The sequence below is a fragment of the Enhydra lutris genome, unplaced genomic scaffold (assembly GCF_002288905.1).
Source record: "Enhydra lutris kenyoni isolate GAN:26980312 unplaced genomic scaffold, ASM228890v2 scaffoldscaffold60, whole genome shotgun sequence".
Lineage (NCBI taxonomy): Eukaryota > Metazoa > Chordata > Mammalia > Carnivora > Mustelidae > Enhydra > Enhydra lutris.
This window is the reverse complement of record NW_019154144.1, coordinates 189,925-211,147: the sequence shown is the minus strand read 5'-3', so window position 1 is coordinate 211,147 and position 21,223 is coordinate 189,925. Positions and strand designations below refer to the sequence as shown.

Sequence of the window (21,223 nt, the reverse complement as noted above, 5' to 3'; positions counted from 1 at the left end):
GATGTGGGGCTCGATCCCAGGACTCTGAGATCATGACCTGAGCTGAAGGCAGAGGCTTTAACCCACTGAGCCACCCAGGCGCCCCCAGAAATGATGAGTTTTGACTAACAAATCCACGTCAGGCTGGTTTTTTAGAAGCTGCCTTTAAGTTCTGTTCTTGACCCTATGTTACTCAACTTTTTCATCAAGGATTTGGATGGCAACCAAATGCACAGATGTTGCAAAATTGGGAGAAAAGCAAGTCTGTGTGTGAGATCTATGGCATTTGATGCCTGAATTTTAAAAGATGTCAGCAGGCCCAAATCAATAAAATTCAAGTTAGTGGTGCTCAAAACTGTCAACCCAAGAAGAGTAGGAAGGGGGAAGGCTTTCCTTAACATAGATTCACGTGAAAAAGATTGAAGGGTTTGGGTAATCACAAGCACCTATCCCAGAGCCTGCCACATAACCGATACAAGAGAATGTCGATTTCCCGTTTGCTGTTGGTGCAGACAGATGAAGAGAGGAATTCTAATTGTGATAAATACTAAGAATTGTGCCAACGCCTTCCTCTGACTAGGTGAATAACTGAAGCTGGGTGTATTTTCTTAGTCATGTTCATTTCCCAGGATCAGTCACTATACTTATTTCAGGGCCATAAGGTTTAGTGAATAAATGTTCTGTGAGTACTGAGTTAAGCTTGTTGTATTAGATAGATGTTACACTTGAGTGCCAAACAGAGTGAAACTGTAATTACCTGCTTTTCTTTGAAGTAAAAATGACTGATCTGAGATCAGGTTGTGTATCTGGAATGTGTCCCTTTTCTTAAAATAAAACTTGGTGTATTTTTTCCAGCGTAAGTGTTTTTCATTTGGAAAAGCCACATCAATCCAGTAGAACTTCAATTTCTGTTCCACTAGAACTAGTATTTTGTTGGCACTTGCCATATGCTGCTGCTGTCTCTGCATTCTCCTCCTGGTCCTGTGAAGCGGAGAGTAAACCCATCTCACCGCTCAGGGGACACACTCAGACATCCCGCTACTGGCAGGACCAAGGACTCTGATTCAGCACCTTCGCTGAAGCCTGAGATCCTAACTGCCATTCTCTACTTCGTGCTAGTCATTGTGAGTGAAGCTTAGGAACTGTGCATTTTAAAACGTCTTCAGAGGACTTTTCTTTGTAAATGATGACTGTATATCATTTTCCAAAGTCAGTTTCTTTTGGAAATGGCATATAAATGTTTATAAGTTGAGAAGATAAAAGATTGTCCCACCTTGGTCATAATTCTTTTCTTCCAGGTCAACAACTGTAACATCAGCAATGTGTCTCACAACTATGCCAGAGCCGCCCTTTCCCAGCCCTGTACCACACTGCACCTCACCGTGCTGCGAGAGCGGCGCTTTGGGAACCGGACGTACAGCCACCCCGACAGTAGCTCTCCCCGGGAAGAGGTCTTCCACGTGGTCCTTCACAAACGGGACTCTGGTGAACAGCTTGGCATTAAACTCGTTCGAAGGACCGATGAACCAGGTGTTTTTATCCTTGATCTGTTGGAAGGGGGCCTGGCTGCACAGGATGGAAGGCTGAGCAGCAATGACCGAGTGCTCGCCATCAATGGACATGACCTGAAGCACGGAACCCCTGAGCTTGCCGCCCAGATCATTCAGGTACATGCGGATATGCATTCCACGTGCTCAGTCTTTATGTCGATGTTTCGTAACTTGAGAACCTGGGAGATATTTGATATTTCATGGGGGAAATCAAACATGGCTCCCCAAATCCTTCAAAATGCACAATAGATTATTTTATCATTACAGATAAAATCCTGTCTGGAAAACTGTATCCCTTTGAACATTTAGCCTTGCTCTTTATAGAGTGAAGGCTCTATATTTTCACATGGGTTTTTCATTTGCTCCATGGGCTCCACCTAAGCCCAGACATAAAAAACACGTTTATGTCCACATTTAACACGTGAGACAAGCAAAACTTGAAGGAGCTGTGGTTCCAAAGTTGTGACTTACCTGCTCTTGTAACTTTCACTCTCCGCTTCAGCTCCATACAAGTGGGGAAAATCAATTTTTATTGAGAATAACTCACTATCTCTGTAGTGCCTTTTTTATAAAGCATTCAGAGCATTTCAAACACATCATAACTTGTGTTCTTACAGTATCCCTATGAAGTAAAAATGGTTATTATTAGAGAAAAAAGATTTTCAATAAGCATTAAAATAAGTAAAGTAGAGGGGCACCTGGGTGGCTCAGTCATTGAGCATCTGCCTTTGGCTCAGGCATGATCCCAGGGTCCTGGCATCCAGCCTTACATCAGGGCTCTCTGCTCAGCCGGGAATCTGCTTCTCCCTCTCCCACTCCCCCTGCTTGTGTTCCTTCTCTTGCTCTCTGTCAAATAAATAAATACAGACATACATACATAATAAATAAAATCTTTAAAGAAAGAATACAGCTTTAAAAAAAATTTTTAAAAATAAGATAGAAAAAGTAGAAAATCATCCAGAGCAGACCTTCCGGTTCTATAACCTACCAGAGCATTTAATGATCTGGGTATCTCCTACAGTGATGGGGGTGAAACAAAGATGTGTATGGTGTTTTATTTTGTTTTGTTTTATTTTTTTAAGTAAACACAAGAAAACACTCTTACATAAAGGAAACCAGGCAGTAACATAATCGAGCATCAGGAATTAAAGTAGGTTGATAGTCACTGAGAAATGTGTATAGTAGACAGAATTGAGTAACAATGAAGATTTAAGCTACTGTGTAAGAAAACCCAAATTTAAATCCCATTTAAGTTACTCCTTTTCACAAATGTTTGGTTCATTATAACTATGGGAACACACACACCCGGTAGCCATCTTGCATTAGGAGGGAGATTTAGGCGTTGGTCTCTTGTCACAGACTTGAGGTTTAAAAAAATTGGATACAGATACTTATATATGATATCAAATATAATATATTGCTCAAGTTGTTTCTTTGTGAAAAAAATCTTAATGTTTTGGATTCCGAGAATAACATGTATTCCATGTCTGAAAAGGAGACTAAGGAAGACAAAATACCGAAAATGAAGAAGGAAGTCAAAATCACAGTCAGTCTAAACTCCATAAGATAGTGACATTAATGTTTTGAAGAACATCGTTACAAACATTTTTCTGTATATGCCTACAAATAAATAGGTACATATTTATGTAGGTACTTACACATGCACTCAGCTTGCAAATTCTGAGTTTGCCACCCTTTCTTTATGTCAGCTGTATGTTGTGGACTCTTACCCTGAAAATAGATGCATCATGATATAGCTGTATAGTAGGCGTGTTGTGCTAAAACTTACATAAACACTCCCCTGTCAACAGACTTTAACGTTTTGTTTTCAAGTTTAAGACATTTTGCTAAACTTCCCTCTAGAAAGATCATACCAGTATATACTCCCAGCAATAGGGCATGCCACTTTTTTATGAAATACAGGTATTGTCATTTAGGCATCCTGCATTTTTAAAAATCTTGACTTTAACAGAATTCTTTTGTTGTGCTTGAAACCCTGAAATGTTAGATAGGCAGTTAGCCTAAACCCAAATGTTGGCCCATCGTTTAAAGCTTATATGTCCACTTCCATCACACACCCAGAATTTTGTCTTTTAAGAAATCAAAAAAGATCAGGGATTTGTTTGTTAATAGGTTTGCATAAGCAGGGGTCTTCCCATAAAGCTAAATTACTGGCTATAGAGTATTTGGTAGGGGTGAGTGTTAGGCAGTAAAGCAAACAATTCTTAACATTGAAATGAGATCACAGAGGGGCTTCTCACCCTTCACACTGTGTGATCTAATAATCGGAAGTGTCAGAATCGCAAATATCTGGATTCTAAATGTTCTACTTTGGCATTTACCTGTTAGATCAAATCCCTAGACTCTGGCCACATGAGAAGTGTTATTCTTTCAGTTGTTTTGAAGAATTGTCTGAAACTAGTTTAATGAAATGCTTGAATAAGTAAATGACTTTAATAGGGCCTTAAAATTGGTTATCACTCAGGCACCTGGGTACCTTAGTGGTTAAACATCTGCCTTCGGCTCAGATCCTACATCGGGCTTCCTGCTCCGCCAGGAGTCTGCTTCTCCCTCTCCCTTTGCCCCTCCACCCTGCTCTCTCGCTTTCTCTCTCAAATAAATAAACAACCTTTTTTAAAAATTATGGTTTTCACTCCTTTTCCATCTTGAGAACTGAAACAGGAGTGATTTCTTAACATTACTGACTGCAGTCATGGGGGAGGGTTCTACTTTCCACCACAGCTTCTTGAAAGCAGGCTGTCAAATTTTCCCATAGAAATGATAGTAAACTTGGGAAGTTGTAGTCATGACCAAGAATCAGCATCAAGTAGACCAGGCCTGTACATTAAAAACAAAGATAAAATAACTTTAAACAGTATAATAGATATGAATCTGTTTCAGATCTAGATCTATAAATATAGATAATGGACCTCTAAATTCAACGTGGTTGTCATCCCCTCTAAAATTACATTTATGTGTGAGTGCACGTATGACATATATACACACACAATATGTAATGTATATAAATACTTATCCTGTTTTACAGGACCTTTGTTATCATTCTTTTCAGGACTGTTGAAGCTGATATCCTATTTTCGATTCGAACCTGTGGTGTGTGGAAACAAAGCTATACATAGTTTCATTGATTATCACTCTCAAAGTAGCCATCCTGGAATTTATTTCAGAAATCACAAAGGATTCTAATCCAGTTTTGAATCCGTTCATCCTTTTATCTTCTTTGCTCTCTTTCTCTCAGTGCCAAGGCCAATTTTGCAGGGGAGGGAAGTATGAAAAGACAGTTACCCTTCAAGAAATCATGGAGAGATCAGAACCCAGGCTTTGCTTTGGTTATGTCCTTGGTATTTCCAGGGTAGGGAAGGCTTACCCAAGAGGTCTGTGTGTGGCTCTTTTACCTGCAGAAGTTTTAAAGTATTAACTCCTAAAATGAACTCCCTCCTCTGCCCCACCCCCAGCAAGGGCCTGCAGTCCTCACTCAGGTGAGACTCTGATACAGCGATGATAAGTGCATTGAAAATTACCATCGCTATAATTTTTTTAAGTGAGAAGCATCATTAATGACTGGTGGTTATATATGTGTGTTTTCTCCAGGCTAGTGGCGAGAGGGTGGATTTAACAATTGCTAGGCTGGGGAAATCCCAGCCTGGTAACCCTGTCCGAGACGCAGGAGCTCAGAGTAGCAGCCAGCACCATGCACAGCCGCTGTACCACAACAGACCCAGCTCACATAAGGTGAGGCCTCGGGTTTGCATGTTTTCATTCATCTGCCCTCAGGGGATCCTTGTTACAAACTGGTAAGATTTAAGTGAGGGCTGTTACTCTGTTGGAAAAGGTGAACACAGCTGTTTGGGGTGTGGAATGTGTGTTTGGCTACCTTGAGAGTCCCTGTACAGTCTGTTCCTCAGCCAGTAGGGGTGGTTTCTTAGTAAGAAGGTCCCTCTGCCAGATTGATGAGAAGTGTTTGATCTTCTAGAAAGTCTTCTTTGCTTGGTCCTGCTTGAAAGTGGGATTTATCTTGGTTTGCTCATTCAGTTGTAACAGGTGGTTATGTAACTGAAAAAAAGACAATGACCAACAAGTCCATACTTAGCGGTTGGGCAGGTTGCCTACAACAACAGAATTCTCTGTGTGAATATGAAGCATAAATCATACTTTCTGATAGGTACATGCAAAACACATAAAGCATTACTTTTTATGTTACAGTTTATAGGAATACTACCCTAGATCATTTTAAATTCCCGTATATTGAGCTTTTTGCTGCATCTTTCATATTTCAACACTTTTATAATATATTCCTAGGTCATTTATCTGTGCCAAAAATTCTGATGTTGTCTTACTTTGGATGCAGAAATCAGTAGAAATCAAAAAACAGTGGCACTTTACTGTGTTCTCAGTATTATTTACTTCATTTGATCTTTCATTTGAACTCAACTTCCAGTAGGCCAGAATTTTTAAAACGATGCTATTTACCAACTGTGTGAAAATCACACATAGGAAACTTCCTATAGTTGTTTTTTTTTTTTAACTTCCTATAGTTTTTAAGTAGACCAATAAATAAGTTTTTATTTAGTAAAGCAATTTAATTTTACTTAAGGAAAATGACTTCAGAAACGCATGTTTAACTTAAAGTGGCTTCTTAATGTAGGTACAATTTGAGAGAATAACTCTGTAATGCCACAGGAGCCCAAGAAAGCATCATTTAAAGGCACAAGTATTTTTGGCCCATCAGGTTTATCTGGTTTTCTGAGCTGAAGTATAGACTTGTCACTGGTCTTTGGTCAGTTAAAACTTTTAAGAAATTGTAAGCACAAACTTATTCTTATTTTTGAAAAGAAAACAAAATGTGTGAAGAGAACCTATAATTTTGCTTTCACAACAATGACTACAAAAAGCAGTTATTGTTTCGAAAAGGAATTTGTATATGTGCTGCCGAAGCGAGCACTCGAAAAGGAATTTGAATGGGAGTTGTTCGTATCGCTGGTCCTTGCTTTACAAGTTACATATATATACATATTCCTAAAGAATCATAATTAAGGCAAAAGTTGGTAACTGAATCAATGAATTCTACAGGAATTTGAAATATGGGTGCTCAAAGACAACACTACAATTTTAAGACTGTTTTAATAACTACTTAATCATTTCAGCGTTCATATAGAGAACTATTTATGTCCTTTTGTTTGTTTTGGGCACATATATTTTTCTTTTTACTAGTTCCTATTCCTTAATTTTAAGTGGCGGTGTTTTAAATAGCAATGCTGAATTCTTATGCTAGGTGCTCTGTAAACCTGATTGTTGGAACAGCCACATGAAATGTAATTTTAAGCATTAATTTAGCAATTTACCGTTAACATACAGCATTTGTTATGTCAAATCCTAATTTAAAAAAATAAAGGTCTCCTAGGGAAAACAAATACAAATTCACCAAAACAACCTGTTCAGAGGATAATTATTGTTAAAAATTAAAGCACACATTATTCTACTACTAAGCCCCTGCGTAGCTGCTTGGATAAACATTCATACAGTGTTAAGCCCTTAGAAGTTTCCATGAAGTATACCAAGTGTAATCTGTGAAGTCTGGCTAAAATGCATACATCTCAGCCATATAGAGGAATAAAACAACCACCTCTAATTGATTCGATACCTGACAGACAAAAGCGTTGAAGTAAATGTACTCCCAGCTGAGTTTACCTGGATTGTCTTCATAAGAACGTGGGTCTTGCCCAGTTTTGAAGAATGCTAACATAGATGTCATATGCTACAATACCACCTGTAGACGTTTACAGGTTTTCTATGAAGTCGAAATCCTAGGAACTCTAGGCTATTTAAGTAGTGCCCTCAATAAAATTTCAAAAAGAGTGTGGGTTTTAGGAGCAGAGAAGAGCAGACACTCCTGCAGGTCCAGGGCTTGACTGACACGTCATACCTGTCCACTCTGAAGCAGTGTCACTAAAGGAAATGTTACAGTTCTAGCAAAAGAATTCATCTAGTTCTACTGTTGATATTGTTAGTCATGGTAATAGTTCTCTTGTTGTCTACAGTATGCTCTTACAGTATATGCGTTAGGAACCTTTTGAGATATTGGCTGCCATTATTACACTTAATGGGATAGCACGCTTGTAGTGTGGATGCATAGAGCATCATGCTGTATGAACATACACAACTACATATGAATACATGTTTGTGTATATAGACTATGTGTGTATATGTGTATTTTTTTTTAAACTTGAATCAGTTCAAATCCCAGTGTGGTCATGTATAGCTATATAATTTGGAGCAAATTACATGACCTTTCTAATAAGGCTATTCCCTTGTTTATAAAATGGGGCTAACCATAGGATTTACACTCAGGACCATTGTAAAGATTAAAATGAAATCATACATGTGAAGCCATTTGCTTTACACATAGTAAATCTTCAATAAATGTTAGTTACTATTGCTATTTTAATATTAATATTGCATATGTACACCTTGTTTTTTATTGCATTCTAATTAAAAAGAAAGGTGATGTTTTAAATTTTCCTTTTCTTCTAGGAGTGTCCCCATAAGTAGCAACAATAAATATCGGTAAAAATTGCTTTTTCCTGAGAACATAGTTGTTGGAAATTTTTTCTCTTCATTAACTTTTTCGAAAATTCAGTTATTTCATATCCTTATAGCTTTCCATGAAGGTTTTGAAGATCAGTTTGCACCTGTTTCATGACTGAGCATTCTCATGAGTAAGAAACAAGATAAATCTATAGCTTTTTTCTGGCAGTTAACAAAATCCGCACTTTACTTTTGTACTATTCTGTCAACATTTCTTTCAAAGAATAGAGGAGAGAGATAGAAATAAAATTAATTAGCTTGTCTTCAGAATCTTAAAACTCAAATGCATTATTTACTTTTGTAGAATTGGTCTTATTTTGACTTCCATGTCAACAGTCCTGAGTTTTTTCCGTTCCATAAATAGTCATATGAAAATACAGCAGTCCGAAGTCTGACATTGTGATCCCCAGTGTTCGGTGTCGTGTTTGTACCATGAAGAACTGTGTATTATTTCTACAGTAACTGATTTTAAAAATGACTTTATCATTGCCATGTGGTATTTTTTCCTTCAGTTTCCTTACTTTACTTCAGCTATGTATTATTTATTATCCAATAAATTTTCTTCTCATGTGTTAGGATCTTACCCAGTGTGTTACATGCCAAGAAAAACACATTACTGTAAAGAAGGAACCACATGAGTCCCTGGGAATGACAGTGGCGGGGGGCAGAGGAAGCAAGAGTGGTGAACTGCCCATCTTTGTAACCAGTGTGCCACCTCATGGCTGTCTGGCACGTGATGGCCGCATCAAGAGGGGTAAGATAGGGCTGTGTTCACATCTTCTCCCTGCATTCAACTCATGTTTGAGAAAAATAAATATTCCCCAAATTTCCTATTAAACGTGATTTTTTAAAAATCTTTTAAAATGTCCCTTCCATATATAAGTGTAAAACCTCTCTCTAAGGTTAGAAAAATGCCTAATGGGAAGGAAAATTGCTGCAGTTTGATGATGTTTCCGTTATTTTCTAATGTTTATTCAGATCATTGGATTATTTTATGTTGGAAAAGACCCTCTAAAAAATATAACGCTTATCTTTTCCTTCCTAACCTTTTATATAATCCTCGTTGCCCTTTTTTTTATTATATTACTTGGTAGGGCAACAAGCACTTTTTTTTCTTCCTTAAGCAAAAGATGCTCAAATGACAAGTTTCATTTCTTTGTGTAGACCCAAGGATCTCTTCTCTTTAAGTATTCTGATACATTCACGCTGAGCAAACTATGTAGGACTATCTTTATCTATAAAACTGTGTAACTCTAAAACAGGATATGTTAAAAATTCATTTCTAAGAGCAAAAGATTAAATAATTTTTGAGCAGGAAAGAACTATAGAAATCGCTGAAGCCCAAAGAAGAGAAATGAACATGCCCAGGTCCTGCACATTAGCAAAACTAGGTCTAATGACTTGGACTTCCAGTCAAATCACAGTGCCTCAAGCCACATTTTTTCCTATATATGATGAAATTATCTTAAAGTTTTGAGTTGTTTTGGAATGTTTTCCATGAATTGGATTTTTCCCTTGATATCGTAAGAATGACAGAGATGTGAAAAAATTACAAATAACAGGATGTATAGGGAAGATAATGACTTGGTAGCTCATCTCATTTTTCTTATTTGTTCCTTTGGACAGGTGATATATTGTTGAATATCAATGGCATTGATTTGACCAATTTAAGTCACAGTGAGGCCGTTGCTATGCTAAAAGCCAGTGCTGCGTCCCCTGCTGTTGTCCTGAAAGCACTTGAGGTCCAGATTGTTGAGGAGGCGGCCCAGGCTACGGAAGAGCAGCCAGGCACCTTCAGCGAGAATGAGTATGACTCCAGCTGGTCCCCATCATGGGTCATGTGGCTTGGGCTTCCAAGGTACTGACAGTGTTTCAGCAGTTTCACGGAATAATCGTAGTGACAACATTTCTCAGTATGTAACACAGTAAATTCATTCGTCCAGGGTGTGGTGGGGGGAGGTCCTGGTCAGAGATGAAAGTGGCAATGGCATATCAAGTTACAGAAGAAAAGGGTATTTTTTTCTTAGGTTATTATATTTTAAAAGATAAATTTAAGGGGCACCTAGATGGCTCAATCGGTTAAGCATCCAACTCTGGATCTCAGCTCAGGTCTTGATCTCCGGGCCATGAGTTTGTAAAAAAGATTTTTTTTTTTAATTTTTAAAAAATTAAAACATTCTTAAAAAATAAACCAAAGGTAAATTTAATAGTAAGAACTAGGCTAAAAAGACTTGGTGTATCTGTTTATAAAAACGAATAAAGCCATTCTATCTGTTACTATTAACAAGGTTCTCAAGTGGACCAGCCATGAGATTTGGATGTTCACGCTCTTGCTTTAGAAAAGCTGTCATTTACCACCACGTGTACATGCTTAGACTTCATGTGCAATTTTCACCAGAAAAACCGGGTCAAAGTGTGGGTTCTTTTGAGAAGCTTTTCTAAAACCCCTTTCTTAATCTTGTTAACTCTCTCTAAAAAGGCAGGATGTCAAAACTCAGTTTTTATTGGACATGAGAGACTCTTTCAGCCAAACCACTGGTGTCCGAGAGTAGGTCTCCTCACCACCTTCGGGACTGTCACCCGCCAGGACATTTTGTAGTTGGTCATTGTCTGGTCATGAAAGTGTTTCAGCCTCCTATGAGGGTTGTATACTTCGGTTTTGAAGTAGGAAGAATGTGTATTACTGTCTTTGTTTCTAGGTCACTTTAGATTTTTAATGTGTAGAGGAATCCTAAAACTGAACTATGATGAAACATTCTGATTCTGAGCCAAGTAGGAAAATGACTGATTTTTTTAAATAAAAATAAACGATAAGAATGCCAGTTTCTGAGCCATCTAGCTTCATTTGGATGTAAGTTGTAATAACTAGCATTTGTATAGTGCTATGTGATATATGTATTTTTTAAAAAAGTGCTTTCACGTAAAGAATAGCAGAAAAAGCAAGGATGAATGGAATTCATTTGTCTATCATCTAACTTACTGACTTGTCCTTGTGGTAGTGAAAAAGACCAAAAAGGCCTGAAACAGTAACAGAATTCGTATCTCAGGGCCCTGTAGGCATAGATTGGAATGGTTGCTATGAAACCGTGGCCGTGCTACCTAATGGTGAGGGGTCAGCCATCAGAGGGAACTCATTTATCCTCTGGAGCACTCAGCCTGATACACTGACCTGTCACTTGAAACCCAGCATGTCAGGCCCCGTCCCACACCAGTGGGGGAGAAGTGGTCTCCTCGGCTGCGCAGGGGCCGAGAGTGCGCGCACCACTGCTGGTGGCCAGGCCGCACTGGCGCTCCTTTAGTTCTTGTTACCTGGTGTTCCGGCCAGCTCTGCAGTCAGCTCTTTACTGCTGGTGTTTGGAGCATTTTCAGGTGAACCAGGAAGAACAATGAATATTTCAGATGAACAGTACATGGGATAATGGGATTTGAACATGGGATAATGAAATCTATTCGGGGGGTCTGCCTGTATTGAAAGAGTGTCTATCAGTCCAAGGTCACTATTCTGTGGACTCCTAGGGGTCGTGTGTTGTGTGTACACCGGTATACACAACCAGGTGTCGGGAGGGCCACTGCTCTGTGGGTACCGGCGGCTCCTTCCAGCAGGTCACACAACACACAGGGTAGCAGCTCTGCTCTTTCTCAAAAGGGAGGGTCTTTCTCCGCAGTCGGCTGGCGGTGTACCAGAAAAAAAAAAGTTATTTGTTTTGTGTTGTGCTGTTTTGTTGTTTTTTGCAGAAGATTCAGAATAACGAAAATAACCTATATCGTCTCTAAAATACCAGGGGAACCTGGGACCCTGCTCTATGCCAGAAGACTTTTTAAAAGTCCTTTCTTATTGGTGAGCTAAGAAACTGGACCAGATTAAAAGTTCTAGCATTTCATATATCGCTTACAGAATTGGCTTTATTAAGAAGTCTTTAATAGATTAAAAACAGGAAACCTTACCTTAGATGCCTGGGTCCAATTTCATCTAAAAATGAAAGATACTTTGACCTTACAAGGAGATATTTTTTCTGTATCACTTAGGTGGGGTTTTCTTCTATTTTTAAGTTTTTATTCATTGAGTTCTGATGTCACATCCACCAACTGACAGTGGCGTTTTAACTGAAGCATCTCAGAGTCCCTGGTTAAAAAAAAGTTAAAAACAAAAAAAAAAAAGCTGTATGGAGAAAGAAAGAGATGATTTTCATTAGCGTTTTCTAGATTGAGTTTTCTATTTTGTCAATCAATCTCCCTTAAAATGAGTGCATTTTAAGTGAAGGAGGAAAAAACAACAAATAACTTCTCACATAGATTAAGAAGAGAGAACGTTTTCTATCTTTCATTTGAGTGCTGAGATTAGCAGAACTAGATCCCTTGTGTACCACCGTTTTATAGATACAAACTCTGTAGATACAGATGGATATCCAAATTGAGGACATTGTTGACAGTGCAGAGAGAAAACGCAGGCACAGAACCATTTTATACGACTTTCTGTGGTGTAACTTGTAACCAGGTGTGTTTAGCTGTGTGTGTGTGTATGTGTGTGTGTGTTCATTTGGGAAAAGAAGAGGGGACAATGTTGGACAAATTCCAGTCTACTTAGGACTGAGTCTATGCTAGAAAATGGGCTGTCAGAATAATGTGTTCAGAAGGAAATAAAATAGCCCTTTTTTGTTTCCCAGCAGCGATAAGTGTAAGTATGGAGTTAAGCAGAGGTGAACAGGCTATAAAAGCCTCCCCATTAATTTTTTCTTGACCTTTTGTGTTTGTGATAGTGCCCTTCATAGCTGCCATGATATCGTTTTACGAAGAAGCTACTTGGGAAGTTGGGGCTTTAGTATTGTTGGTGGATATGAAGAGAACCACACCAATCAGCCTTTCTTCATTAAAACCATCGTCTTGGGAACTCCTGCTTATTATGATGGAAGATTAAAGTGAGTCTTGGGAGATCAGATAATGTGATTCATGTTTATTGTGATGGACACGATCTTGACCAGAGGTCAGCTCCAAACCCAGCCTTTGTCCTCTCTCGTAAATCGAGTTTCCCTGGAACGTGGCTGCATTCTTCTGTTTGCACCCCCTCCGTGGCTGTCTGTGAGCCTCGGTGGCAGTGTTGAGTCACTGTGACAGAGGCCGTGTGGCCCACGGAGACTGAAATACTTGTTTACTAACTGGCCACGTACCAGCCAGATCTCGACTGAAGCATCCCTTTGACCATCTCGCCGCTGATAGCTCTGTTTTGTTACTCTAATGACAGGGACCAGACCTGAGTCATCCAATTCAACACATTGAGATGACAGCTGGCTCTGAGCAGCCCATTCCACACACACCCCTTGAGTCCAGTCCTGTCATTAGATGACTCTGCTCTATTTTTCCTCTGTAGCACTTATGCCTACCTAACACGATATTTATGCAAAACCCTCTATGAAAGGGTGGGGGTAGGGGGCCTATTGCATTTATTGTACATTCCTGGTGGCCGCCATAACAGTGCCTTGTGTTCATAGTAACGTCTCAGTAAATATTTGATGAATGAATGTGAGAGCTGCCAGGCACAGTGCTAAGTGCTTGGGATTATAGTATTGAATCTTAATAGCCCTGTAAGGTAAGTGTTGTCATTGCTATTCCTGTTTGATGCATGAGATAACTAAGTCTTAGAAAGATTAAGAAACTTGCCCACAGTCAAGTAGCTGGAAATGGTTGATGGAGGCTCTCTCTCCAGAGCCTGGGCTCTTCACCCCTCTGCTGGGCAGAAAGTCCTCAGCCAGCCTCATGCAGCCTCTTCCCTTTATCAAAGCCCAGGCGCTGGGAGAAGAAAGAGGTGTTAGATCAAGAGAGTCTACAAACTGAGAGGAAATGGATTCGTGTAGGGTCTTAGAGCTTAGTTTTTTGATGGAAGAGCCAATTCTTAAAAAGTAAATGTTGAGGGACGCCTGGGTGGCTCAGTTGGTTAAGCGGCTGCCTTCGGCTCAGGTCATGATCCCAGCGTCCTGGGATCGAGTCCCGCATCGGGCTCCTTGCTCAGCAGGGAGCCTGCTTCTCCCTCTGCCTCTGCCTGCCATTCTGTCTGCCTGTGCTCGCTCTCTCTCCCTCTCTCTCTCTGACAAATAAAAAAAAAAAAAAAAAGTAAATGTTGAGGGGAACCTGGGTGGCTCAGTGGGGTAAAGCCTCTGCCTTTGGCTCAGGTCAAGATCCCAGGGTCCTGGGATCGAGCCCCGCATTGGGCTCTCTGCTCAGCAGGAAGCCTGCTTCCCTCTCCCTCTGCCTGCCTCTCGGCCTACTTGTGATCTCTGTCTGTCAAATAAATAAATAAAATCTTTAAAAAAAAAAAATGTTGACATCTTCGAGTATCACATAAATGGAGAGTGTACACTGATCAGAGTGCCATCCAGAGAGTCTCGTGAAAAGTTGACCAGGGTCAGTATGCTCCTTATATTGACAGAGATGGATGAAAAAATCAGTATTTTAGGTGGAAAGAGGAGGGGGAGAGATGAATTAACCATTCTCTTAGCTAAGTCATATTACATATAAACAAATTATAATTAGTTTATAATTTGCATTCCACCTACTTCCAAAATTATTGAAGTAGCTAACAATAAAATAGCATATTGCTATTACAAACTAAAGAGCAAAAAATCCTGAAGGATAGAAGGGCCTTCAGATTTATCATCCATTTGTGATAATCCTGTCAGAGGACAGCAGGCAGCCGCTGAATGAGGAGGTGGTGTGGGTCTTACGCTCAATGTAATTGAGCCCTCAAATGTATGAGCTCTAAGAATGAACAAAGAACAGTCAAAATAATAAGCAGCCCCGTCCAAATGCATTATTTAGTATTCCTTAAAGAGGCAGCGCATTTATTCTCATTACATTTTGCTTCAGCTTTCATGAAAATTATTCTGCTTGCCCTCAAAATCACCAAGCAGTTCTAACTGCTCGGCCAGGGGTGGCCCTGATTGGCATGGGAAGACCAGTATAGGGTTAAAAATTGCCCTAGACATCTTGCAAAGTAGAAAACATACCCTCACCATTGATGGCTAATGGTTAGGTGAAACTATGAATTTCATGCCAAACAGATCTCCCTTAGGATAATGTTTTCTAAATCCATGAAAATAGTTAACGGTCCATTTCTGTTTGTCTTTGTCCAGATGTGGAGACATGATCGTAGCGGTCAACGGCCTGTCAACTCTGGGCATGAGCCATTCCGCACTAGTGCCCATGTTGAAGGAGCAGAGGAACAAAGTCACTCTGACAGTTATTTGCTGGCCTGGAAGCCTGGTGTAGGTTTTGAAATCAGTTTTGAATCTGACTGTCTTCCTTTTGAAGGCTTTGGAAAGAAACCCCTTTGGTTGGATTGTGTTTCCAGTTGGAAGCCACAGGCACGGCTGGTATTTGCAGGACCCAAACCACTGAGATTGTCCTGTTGTTATTAGTAGAAGGGCTTTCTTCAAGTTAGGCACGTTTCTTTTAGCTTGGAAACAGTCTTCCACTAAGCCTTGTAAGTTCATATTTTCAAAATTCAGACTCTCCGTTGTCAGAATGTGACCTACTATAACGGAAGAAGTGTGTGCAGACGGCGACCGAGCCAGCTGGATTAGAGGACTTGGGGCAGTCCTTTGTTTCCCCTAACCGAGTCATAGGATGAGTTCCACACCCCAGTGCTGGGGCCGGTGCACCCCACGGTGGTGGCGTTCACTGCCCCTGTTGCAGCCAGTGCCACAAATGGGTACAGACATCTTCCGTGTAGCCAGTAGCCCTTCCCCATTTTTCCCCCCATCGGTGCCAACATTTCAAAACTTCTTACTGTTTATAAAATGATTTTTCTGACTTGTTTTATTTCTCCTTTAATCTCTTAGTACTCGTAGATGATGAAGACAGAAGTCTGACACTACTAAAGAGCTTTTCAAAAAATAATGTACTATTAATTAGAATACTAGATAATCAGAGATCATGTTTTCCATTGACAAAGGCATTTGGGAGGTAATTATAATTTAGTGCTGGAGATGGTAAAAGTCACACTTATTGCAGAATTCCAAAAGCATTAAAGATTCCTTTCCAAAGGAATGTTTTGTTATGCAGGGAAATTTTGAAGCAGTTTTTGCTAAAATTCATTTTCTAGAGTTCATATTATACTTATCAGCAGCCTTGGCTGGATGTGCTTTTTTGTGATTTATGCAGTTAAACTAAAGATAAAGTCGTGTTGCTATTCCACACACCTTCATCTGTATCGCAGCTCGGTGTAGGAGAAGGTAGACCTTTTGTATTTCATTCCAAGAAGAGCCTTCAGTGTTCTAGAAGTCCTTATTTTTTCCCCATTATTTCTTGTGAACTTAATTATTTCAAGAAAAAGACTGAAGAGTCCTGGATTTTTATCTAAAATAGTAGGTTTTAGATGTTAATATCTTTCAGTCAGTTCTTGGTCACTAGGCTATTTCTTATTTTTCTAAATGTTTTTGAAAACTACAACCAGCCCATTTTGTTCGTCCTTCATTCCACTTGATTGTCCCTTGGAAGAACTCATAAAGAAGCAAGTGAGATCAGAATTTCCGTACTTTCTTAATATTATGCATACTTGAAAAGAGTTCACTTAGAAACCTAGTTCAGAATCTGAGCTCATTTACAAGTGACCTCTGTCATAAATGGTATTGATTATCAGAGAATGTATTTCGAAAATACTACAGTATATTATGAAGCATGACCACTTTGTTTTCAAACTAGCAGTTGCATTGCTAGGATTTATTGTGTCTGTAGCATGTCACTGATTATTCCTATTAGTTTTTTAGTGATTTTGTTTTAAACTATCACTTGTGAATAAGAAATGGCAACAGTAATTGCTACTGATTTGTTCAACCCCTTAGCTACACTGTATGGTCAACATATAACCGAGATACAGTGGGATACCCCATACAGTATATTACTGTTATGTGATGATTGGCTTTTGAAGCAATTTGGTATTGAAATGCTTTGATATTCTAATTGACACGGAACAAGTTTGTTTGTTTGTTTGTTTGTTTTCCTGCTTCCCAAATAGAATTTTATATCCTACTTTGCTATTTTTTTAAACATTTTGTAAGAATGTGTCATTTCTTGGGGCGTGGCCATCCACCAACAAATATCCTAATGGCTACTTTGTTATATGTAAAATACTTACATTGAACCTGGGGATATAATGAGTATTTTGAAGAAGACAATTTTTTCGACATTATTTTTATCATGGAAATCTCAGACTCAGCTTAAGCTCATTTGGTTTTATTGTAAAACATGATAGTTTTTGGTCAGAATGATATTTGGTGATGGAAACTTGTTCATAATTTATTGTTACTGTTGAAATATTTGAATTTTCTCATCTTAAGCGTAAATAGTTCAAATATTTTGATTTGTTCTGTGCCTTCAGTTTAAATTATTTCAGGATTTTTCAAATGTGTTTTAATAATGGTGTGATTACTTAGGATGGAAATAAAAGTCATCCTTTCCATACTAGTGACACCATCTCTTTTCTTGAGCAGCAGACATTGACTCTGTACGCAATCTTTGTTCATGGCCCCGCTGTCCCCATTACGGTGTCCCAAGCTTCACACCTCAGAATCACAAGTTCGTCTTCTGATCCTTCCTCCTGTAGGCACAACACATGTGATCCCTGCTGATTGTTGGAAATTTTGCCCACACACTGCCTCTAGACCATGTTGTCCAATATGTGTGGTCACTGAATACTGGAAATGCGACCAAGCCACGTGTCGAAGTGCTAATATCTTGGGTATATGGGCTGATATAAAGTAGAGTTTTGTTGGGGTTTTTAAAAATTTTTTATTTTTGGTGGATTTCCTGCCAGTCTTTTTCTATGTCTATTTTCCAGTTTTATCGAGAAATAATTGACACACATAACTATGCGTGTGAGGCATACAGCATGATGGTCTGATTTATACACATTGTGAAATGGTCACCACAGGACTTCCGGCTAACATCCACCTTCTCACGCAGACATGGTAAAAAGAAAGGAAAAAAGAAATGTCTCCTTGTGACGAGCCCTCTTCAGAGCTTCACCCACACAGCACTGAGCAGGCCAGGCAGGCCTGACCTTGTGCTGCCTGGTCCTCTGAGGGCTTTGGTCATTCTCTGCTTTAAAGAAAACAAATTTTTAATCGAAGAAAGTTGTTCCTGATTTCCTAGCAAATATAAGTTCCGACCAAGGCCTATATGGTCCAATCCCTCAGCCATCTTCTGGGTGGCTCCAGGGTGCCATCTGCCCCCTGTGACTCCAGCAGGCTACCCACACCCTCAGGTCTTTCTACACACGCGCCTGCTGTAGCCCTACGGTTCGTGGCCATGGTGCCTCATATTGGGGGGCATAGCTGGAGCACTGCCCAGCCAGCTTTCTCCGGCCCGTACTCCCCACTTTCGAGAATCACCCTCCCTGTGAGGGTGGAGCTCTGCAGGCCTCATTTGCCTTTACATGGCTTTGACCTAAGCACCCTCAGCGCTGTAAGTCCTGTCGGATGCCACCTTGCAATTCTGAGGGCTGCTCAGGCCCCAGTGCTGCGGCTCCTGCAGTCCGCAGACGGAAGATACCTAACCTCACTTCTGCACCCTGACTTCTGGGTTTTCTCACGTGCTTACCTACCTCCACTCTTTCTGTGTGAACTCTTTCTTTTTAAAGATTTATTATTATTATTATTTGAGAGAGAACACAAGGGAGGGGTAGAAACAGACTCTCCACTGAGTGGAGGGCCCAATGCAGGACTTGATCCGAGGACCCTGAGCTCATGACCCAAACCAAGGCAGCCGCTCAGCTGAGCCTCCCAGGTGCCCCTCAGTCTGAACTCTGATCGGCAAATCCCCTAAACCCTAACTTTGGTCATTGTTCTGTTCATTTCCCTGTTTAGGGATCTTGGGGTTGCAGAAAAGCCCCCTCATGATCTGTCCCCCTCCCCAGTCCCCCTTCCTGCCCACCACTCCCCTCGCTTCTCCCCACTCCTTGCCTCATTTAAGAACCACCACCACACCTGTGCCTACCCCAGCTGACTTGGCTTAAGTGGCATTACCTCTTTTGGGGAGGGAAATCTTTACAAACCTCCCGGGGCTAGCCACTTTTTTTTTTTTTTTTTCTCTTTTAAAAGGTTTTGTTAGGGGCACCTAGGTGGCTCAGAGGGTTAAAGCCTCTGCCTTCGGCTCAGGTCATGATCCCAGGGTCCTGGGATCGAGCCCCCGCATCGGGCTCTGCTCAGCAGGGAGCCTGCTTCCCTTCCTCTCTCTCTGCCTGCCTCTCTGCCTACTTGTGATCTCTGTCAAATAAATAAATAAAATCTTTAAATAAATAAATAAATAAATAAATAAATAAATAAAAGGTTTTGTTAAACTATACTTTTATGGTCATGGATGTGTACTAGGAAGAAGAAAAACTTGCTAGGAAGGTGCTTAATTAGCACTATCTGTAGCAGTTTTTAAAATTGGACATTTGGGGCACCTGGATGGCTCAGTCGTTACGTGTCTGCCTTTGGCTCAGATCATGATCCCAGTGTCCTGGGATGGAGCCCAGAGTCGAGTCGGGCTCCTTGCTCAGCGGGGAGTCTGCTTCTCCCTCTCGCACTCCCCCTGCTAGTGTTCCTTCCCTCTCTCACTGTATTTCTCTCTGCCAAATAAATATTTTTAAAAATAAAATTGAACGTTAAATATCAGATTCTCTACCTTCTGAAGAGCCTGAGCATTCCAGAGGGAAAATGTCAGCCTGGTATCCTTTGTGTGTCTGTCCCAGAATCCCCTGCAGGCTGCCACATTACATCTCGTTATGCCTCCTTGGGCTCCTCTTGCTGGGGCCATTTTCTCAGACTTCCCTTGCTTAGGAGGACCTTGACAGTGGCGAGCACTGGTCGGGGGTGTTGTAGGATGCCCTCTATTGGAATCTGTCTGCTTTTCCCCCCTCTTGATTACACTGGGGTGATGGGTTTGCAGGTCAAGTGCCATTGTCCTCATGTTACAGCGAGGCTGCCTGCTGTCAGCACGACCTGTGGCTGTTGGCGTTGACCTTGTCCACCTGGCCTGATAGAGTGTGTGTCACATTTCTCCCCAGTAAACTTGCTTGCTCTTCCCTCTACGCTATCGCCCCGGACGGAAGTCACTGTGCACAGCCTGCATAGGTGTGGGGAATTACACGCTCCATTCATTTTTGAGCCGGTCAGCAAAACGAGGAGTTCTCTGGTGCTGCCTTAGGGAGGCCTTGTGGGTGGAAAGAAGGGAATCCAGAGGATTTAGAGGGTTTGTTCTCTCAAGATACTGTGCCATGTGAGCAGGTTGGAGTCCTCACACTCCAAACTAGCTACAGCCCTTTCTCACGAAAAAGACAATGCGGTCTGCAGATGCTATTCTGTATGTAACTTCCAGACTTGGTTTCCATTCTTCTGTACAATGAAATAGGCTATGGCTTTATGATTCCTCAAGTGTTTGAAGCCTGAGCTAAGTGGATGGTTTAAATTTGAAGTTAACAAACCTGCATTTCAGTTGCTAATGGCACTCCAGGCTGTTCATCCTGCTTAAAGCACCCATGTGATAGAACATCGAAGTCCCATTAATTCAGACCTAACTAATTGGGAATTTGAAAGCTTAAACGGAGTTGCAGTTACCTTGGCATTGTATATAAGTAAGGAGTATTTTAAATCAACATTTAAAAAGTGAGAATAGGGTGGGGCGCCTGGGTGGCTCAGTGGGTTGAGCTTCTGCCTTCGGCTCAGGTCAAAATCTCAGGGTCCACATCAGGCTCTCTGCTCAGAGGGGAGCCTGCTTTCCCCTCTCTCTCTCTGTCTGCCCCTCTGCCTACTTGTGATCCCTCTCTCTCTGTCAAAAAAAAAAAAAAAAAAAGAAAGAAAGAAAGAAAGAGTAGGGTATTAAAGCTGCATCTGAAGTATACAGTTTCCAAGTTGCCTTAAACACTTTTGGAGCCCTCAGACCCATTCATTCCAGTGATCCGTAGTTCTCTCTCCCATGTGGCTACTTAGATTGGAGTCCACCTAGCGCCTACTGTGTGTGGGACACCCAGGCTCTGAATCACCTCTTTATAATGCCTGATTTCATCTTCGTAATTGACGCCTTCTTCCACTGGTCCATATCCAGTGATAAAACCCTGC

General features: G+C 40.7%; 1 protein-coding gene across 1 annotated transcript in view; it reads left to right on the top strand.

The window, feature by feature from the left end:
• Positions 1-17,588, top strand: part of LOC111158581 (ligand of numb-protein X 2) — a 39,789-nt gene extending 22,201 nt beyond the window's left edge. Inside the window, exons 5-10 of the mRNA XM_022520703.1 lie at positions 1,278-1,646; positions 5,139-5,279; positions 8,709-8,886; positions 9,759-9,990; positions 12,890-13,048; positions 15,257-17,588. Coding sequence (XP_022376411.1) covers positions 1,278-1,646; positions 5,139-5,279; positions 8,709-8,886; positions 9,759-9,990; positions 12,890-13,048; positions 15,257-15,392 — 1,215 coding nt within the window. The 3' untranslated portion in view covers positions 15,393-17,588. The remainder of the gene's footprint in view (positions 1-1,277; positions 1,647-5,138; positions 5,280-8,708; positions 8,887-9,758; positions 9,991-12,889; positions 13,049-15,256) is intronic.
• Positions 17,589-21,223: the final 3,635 nt, after the last annotated feature.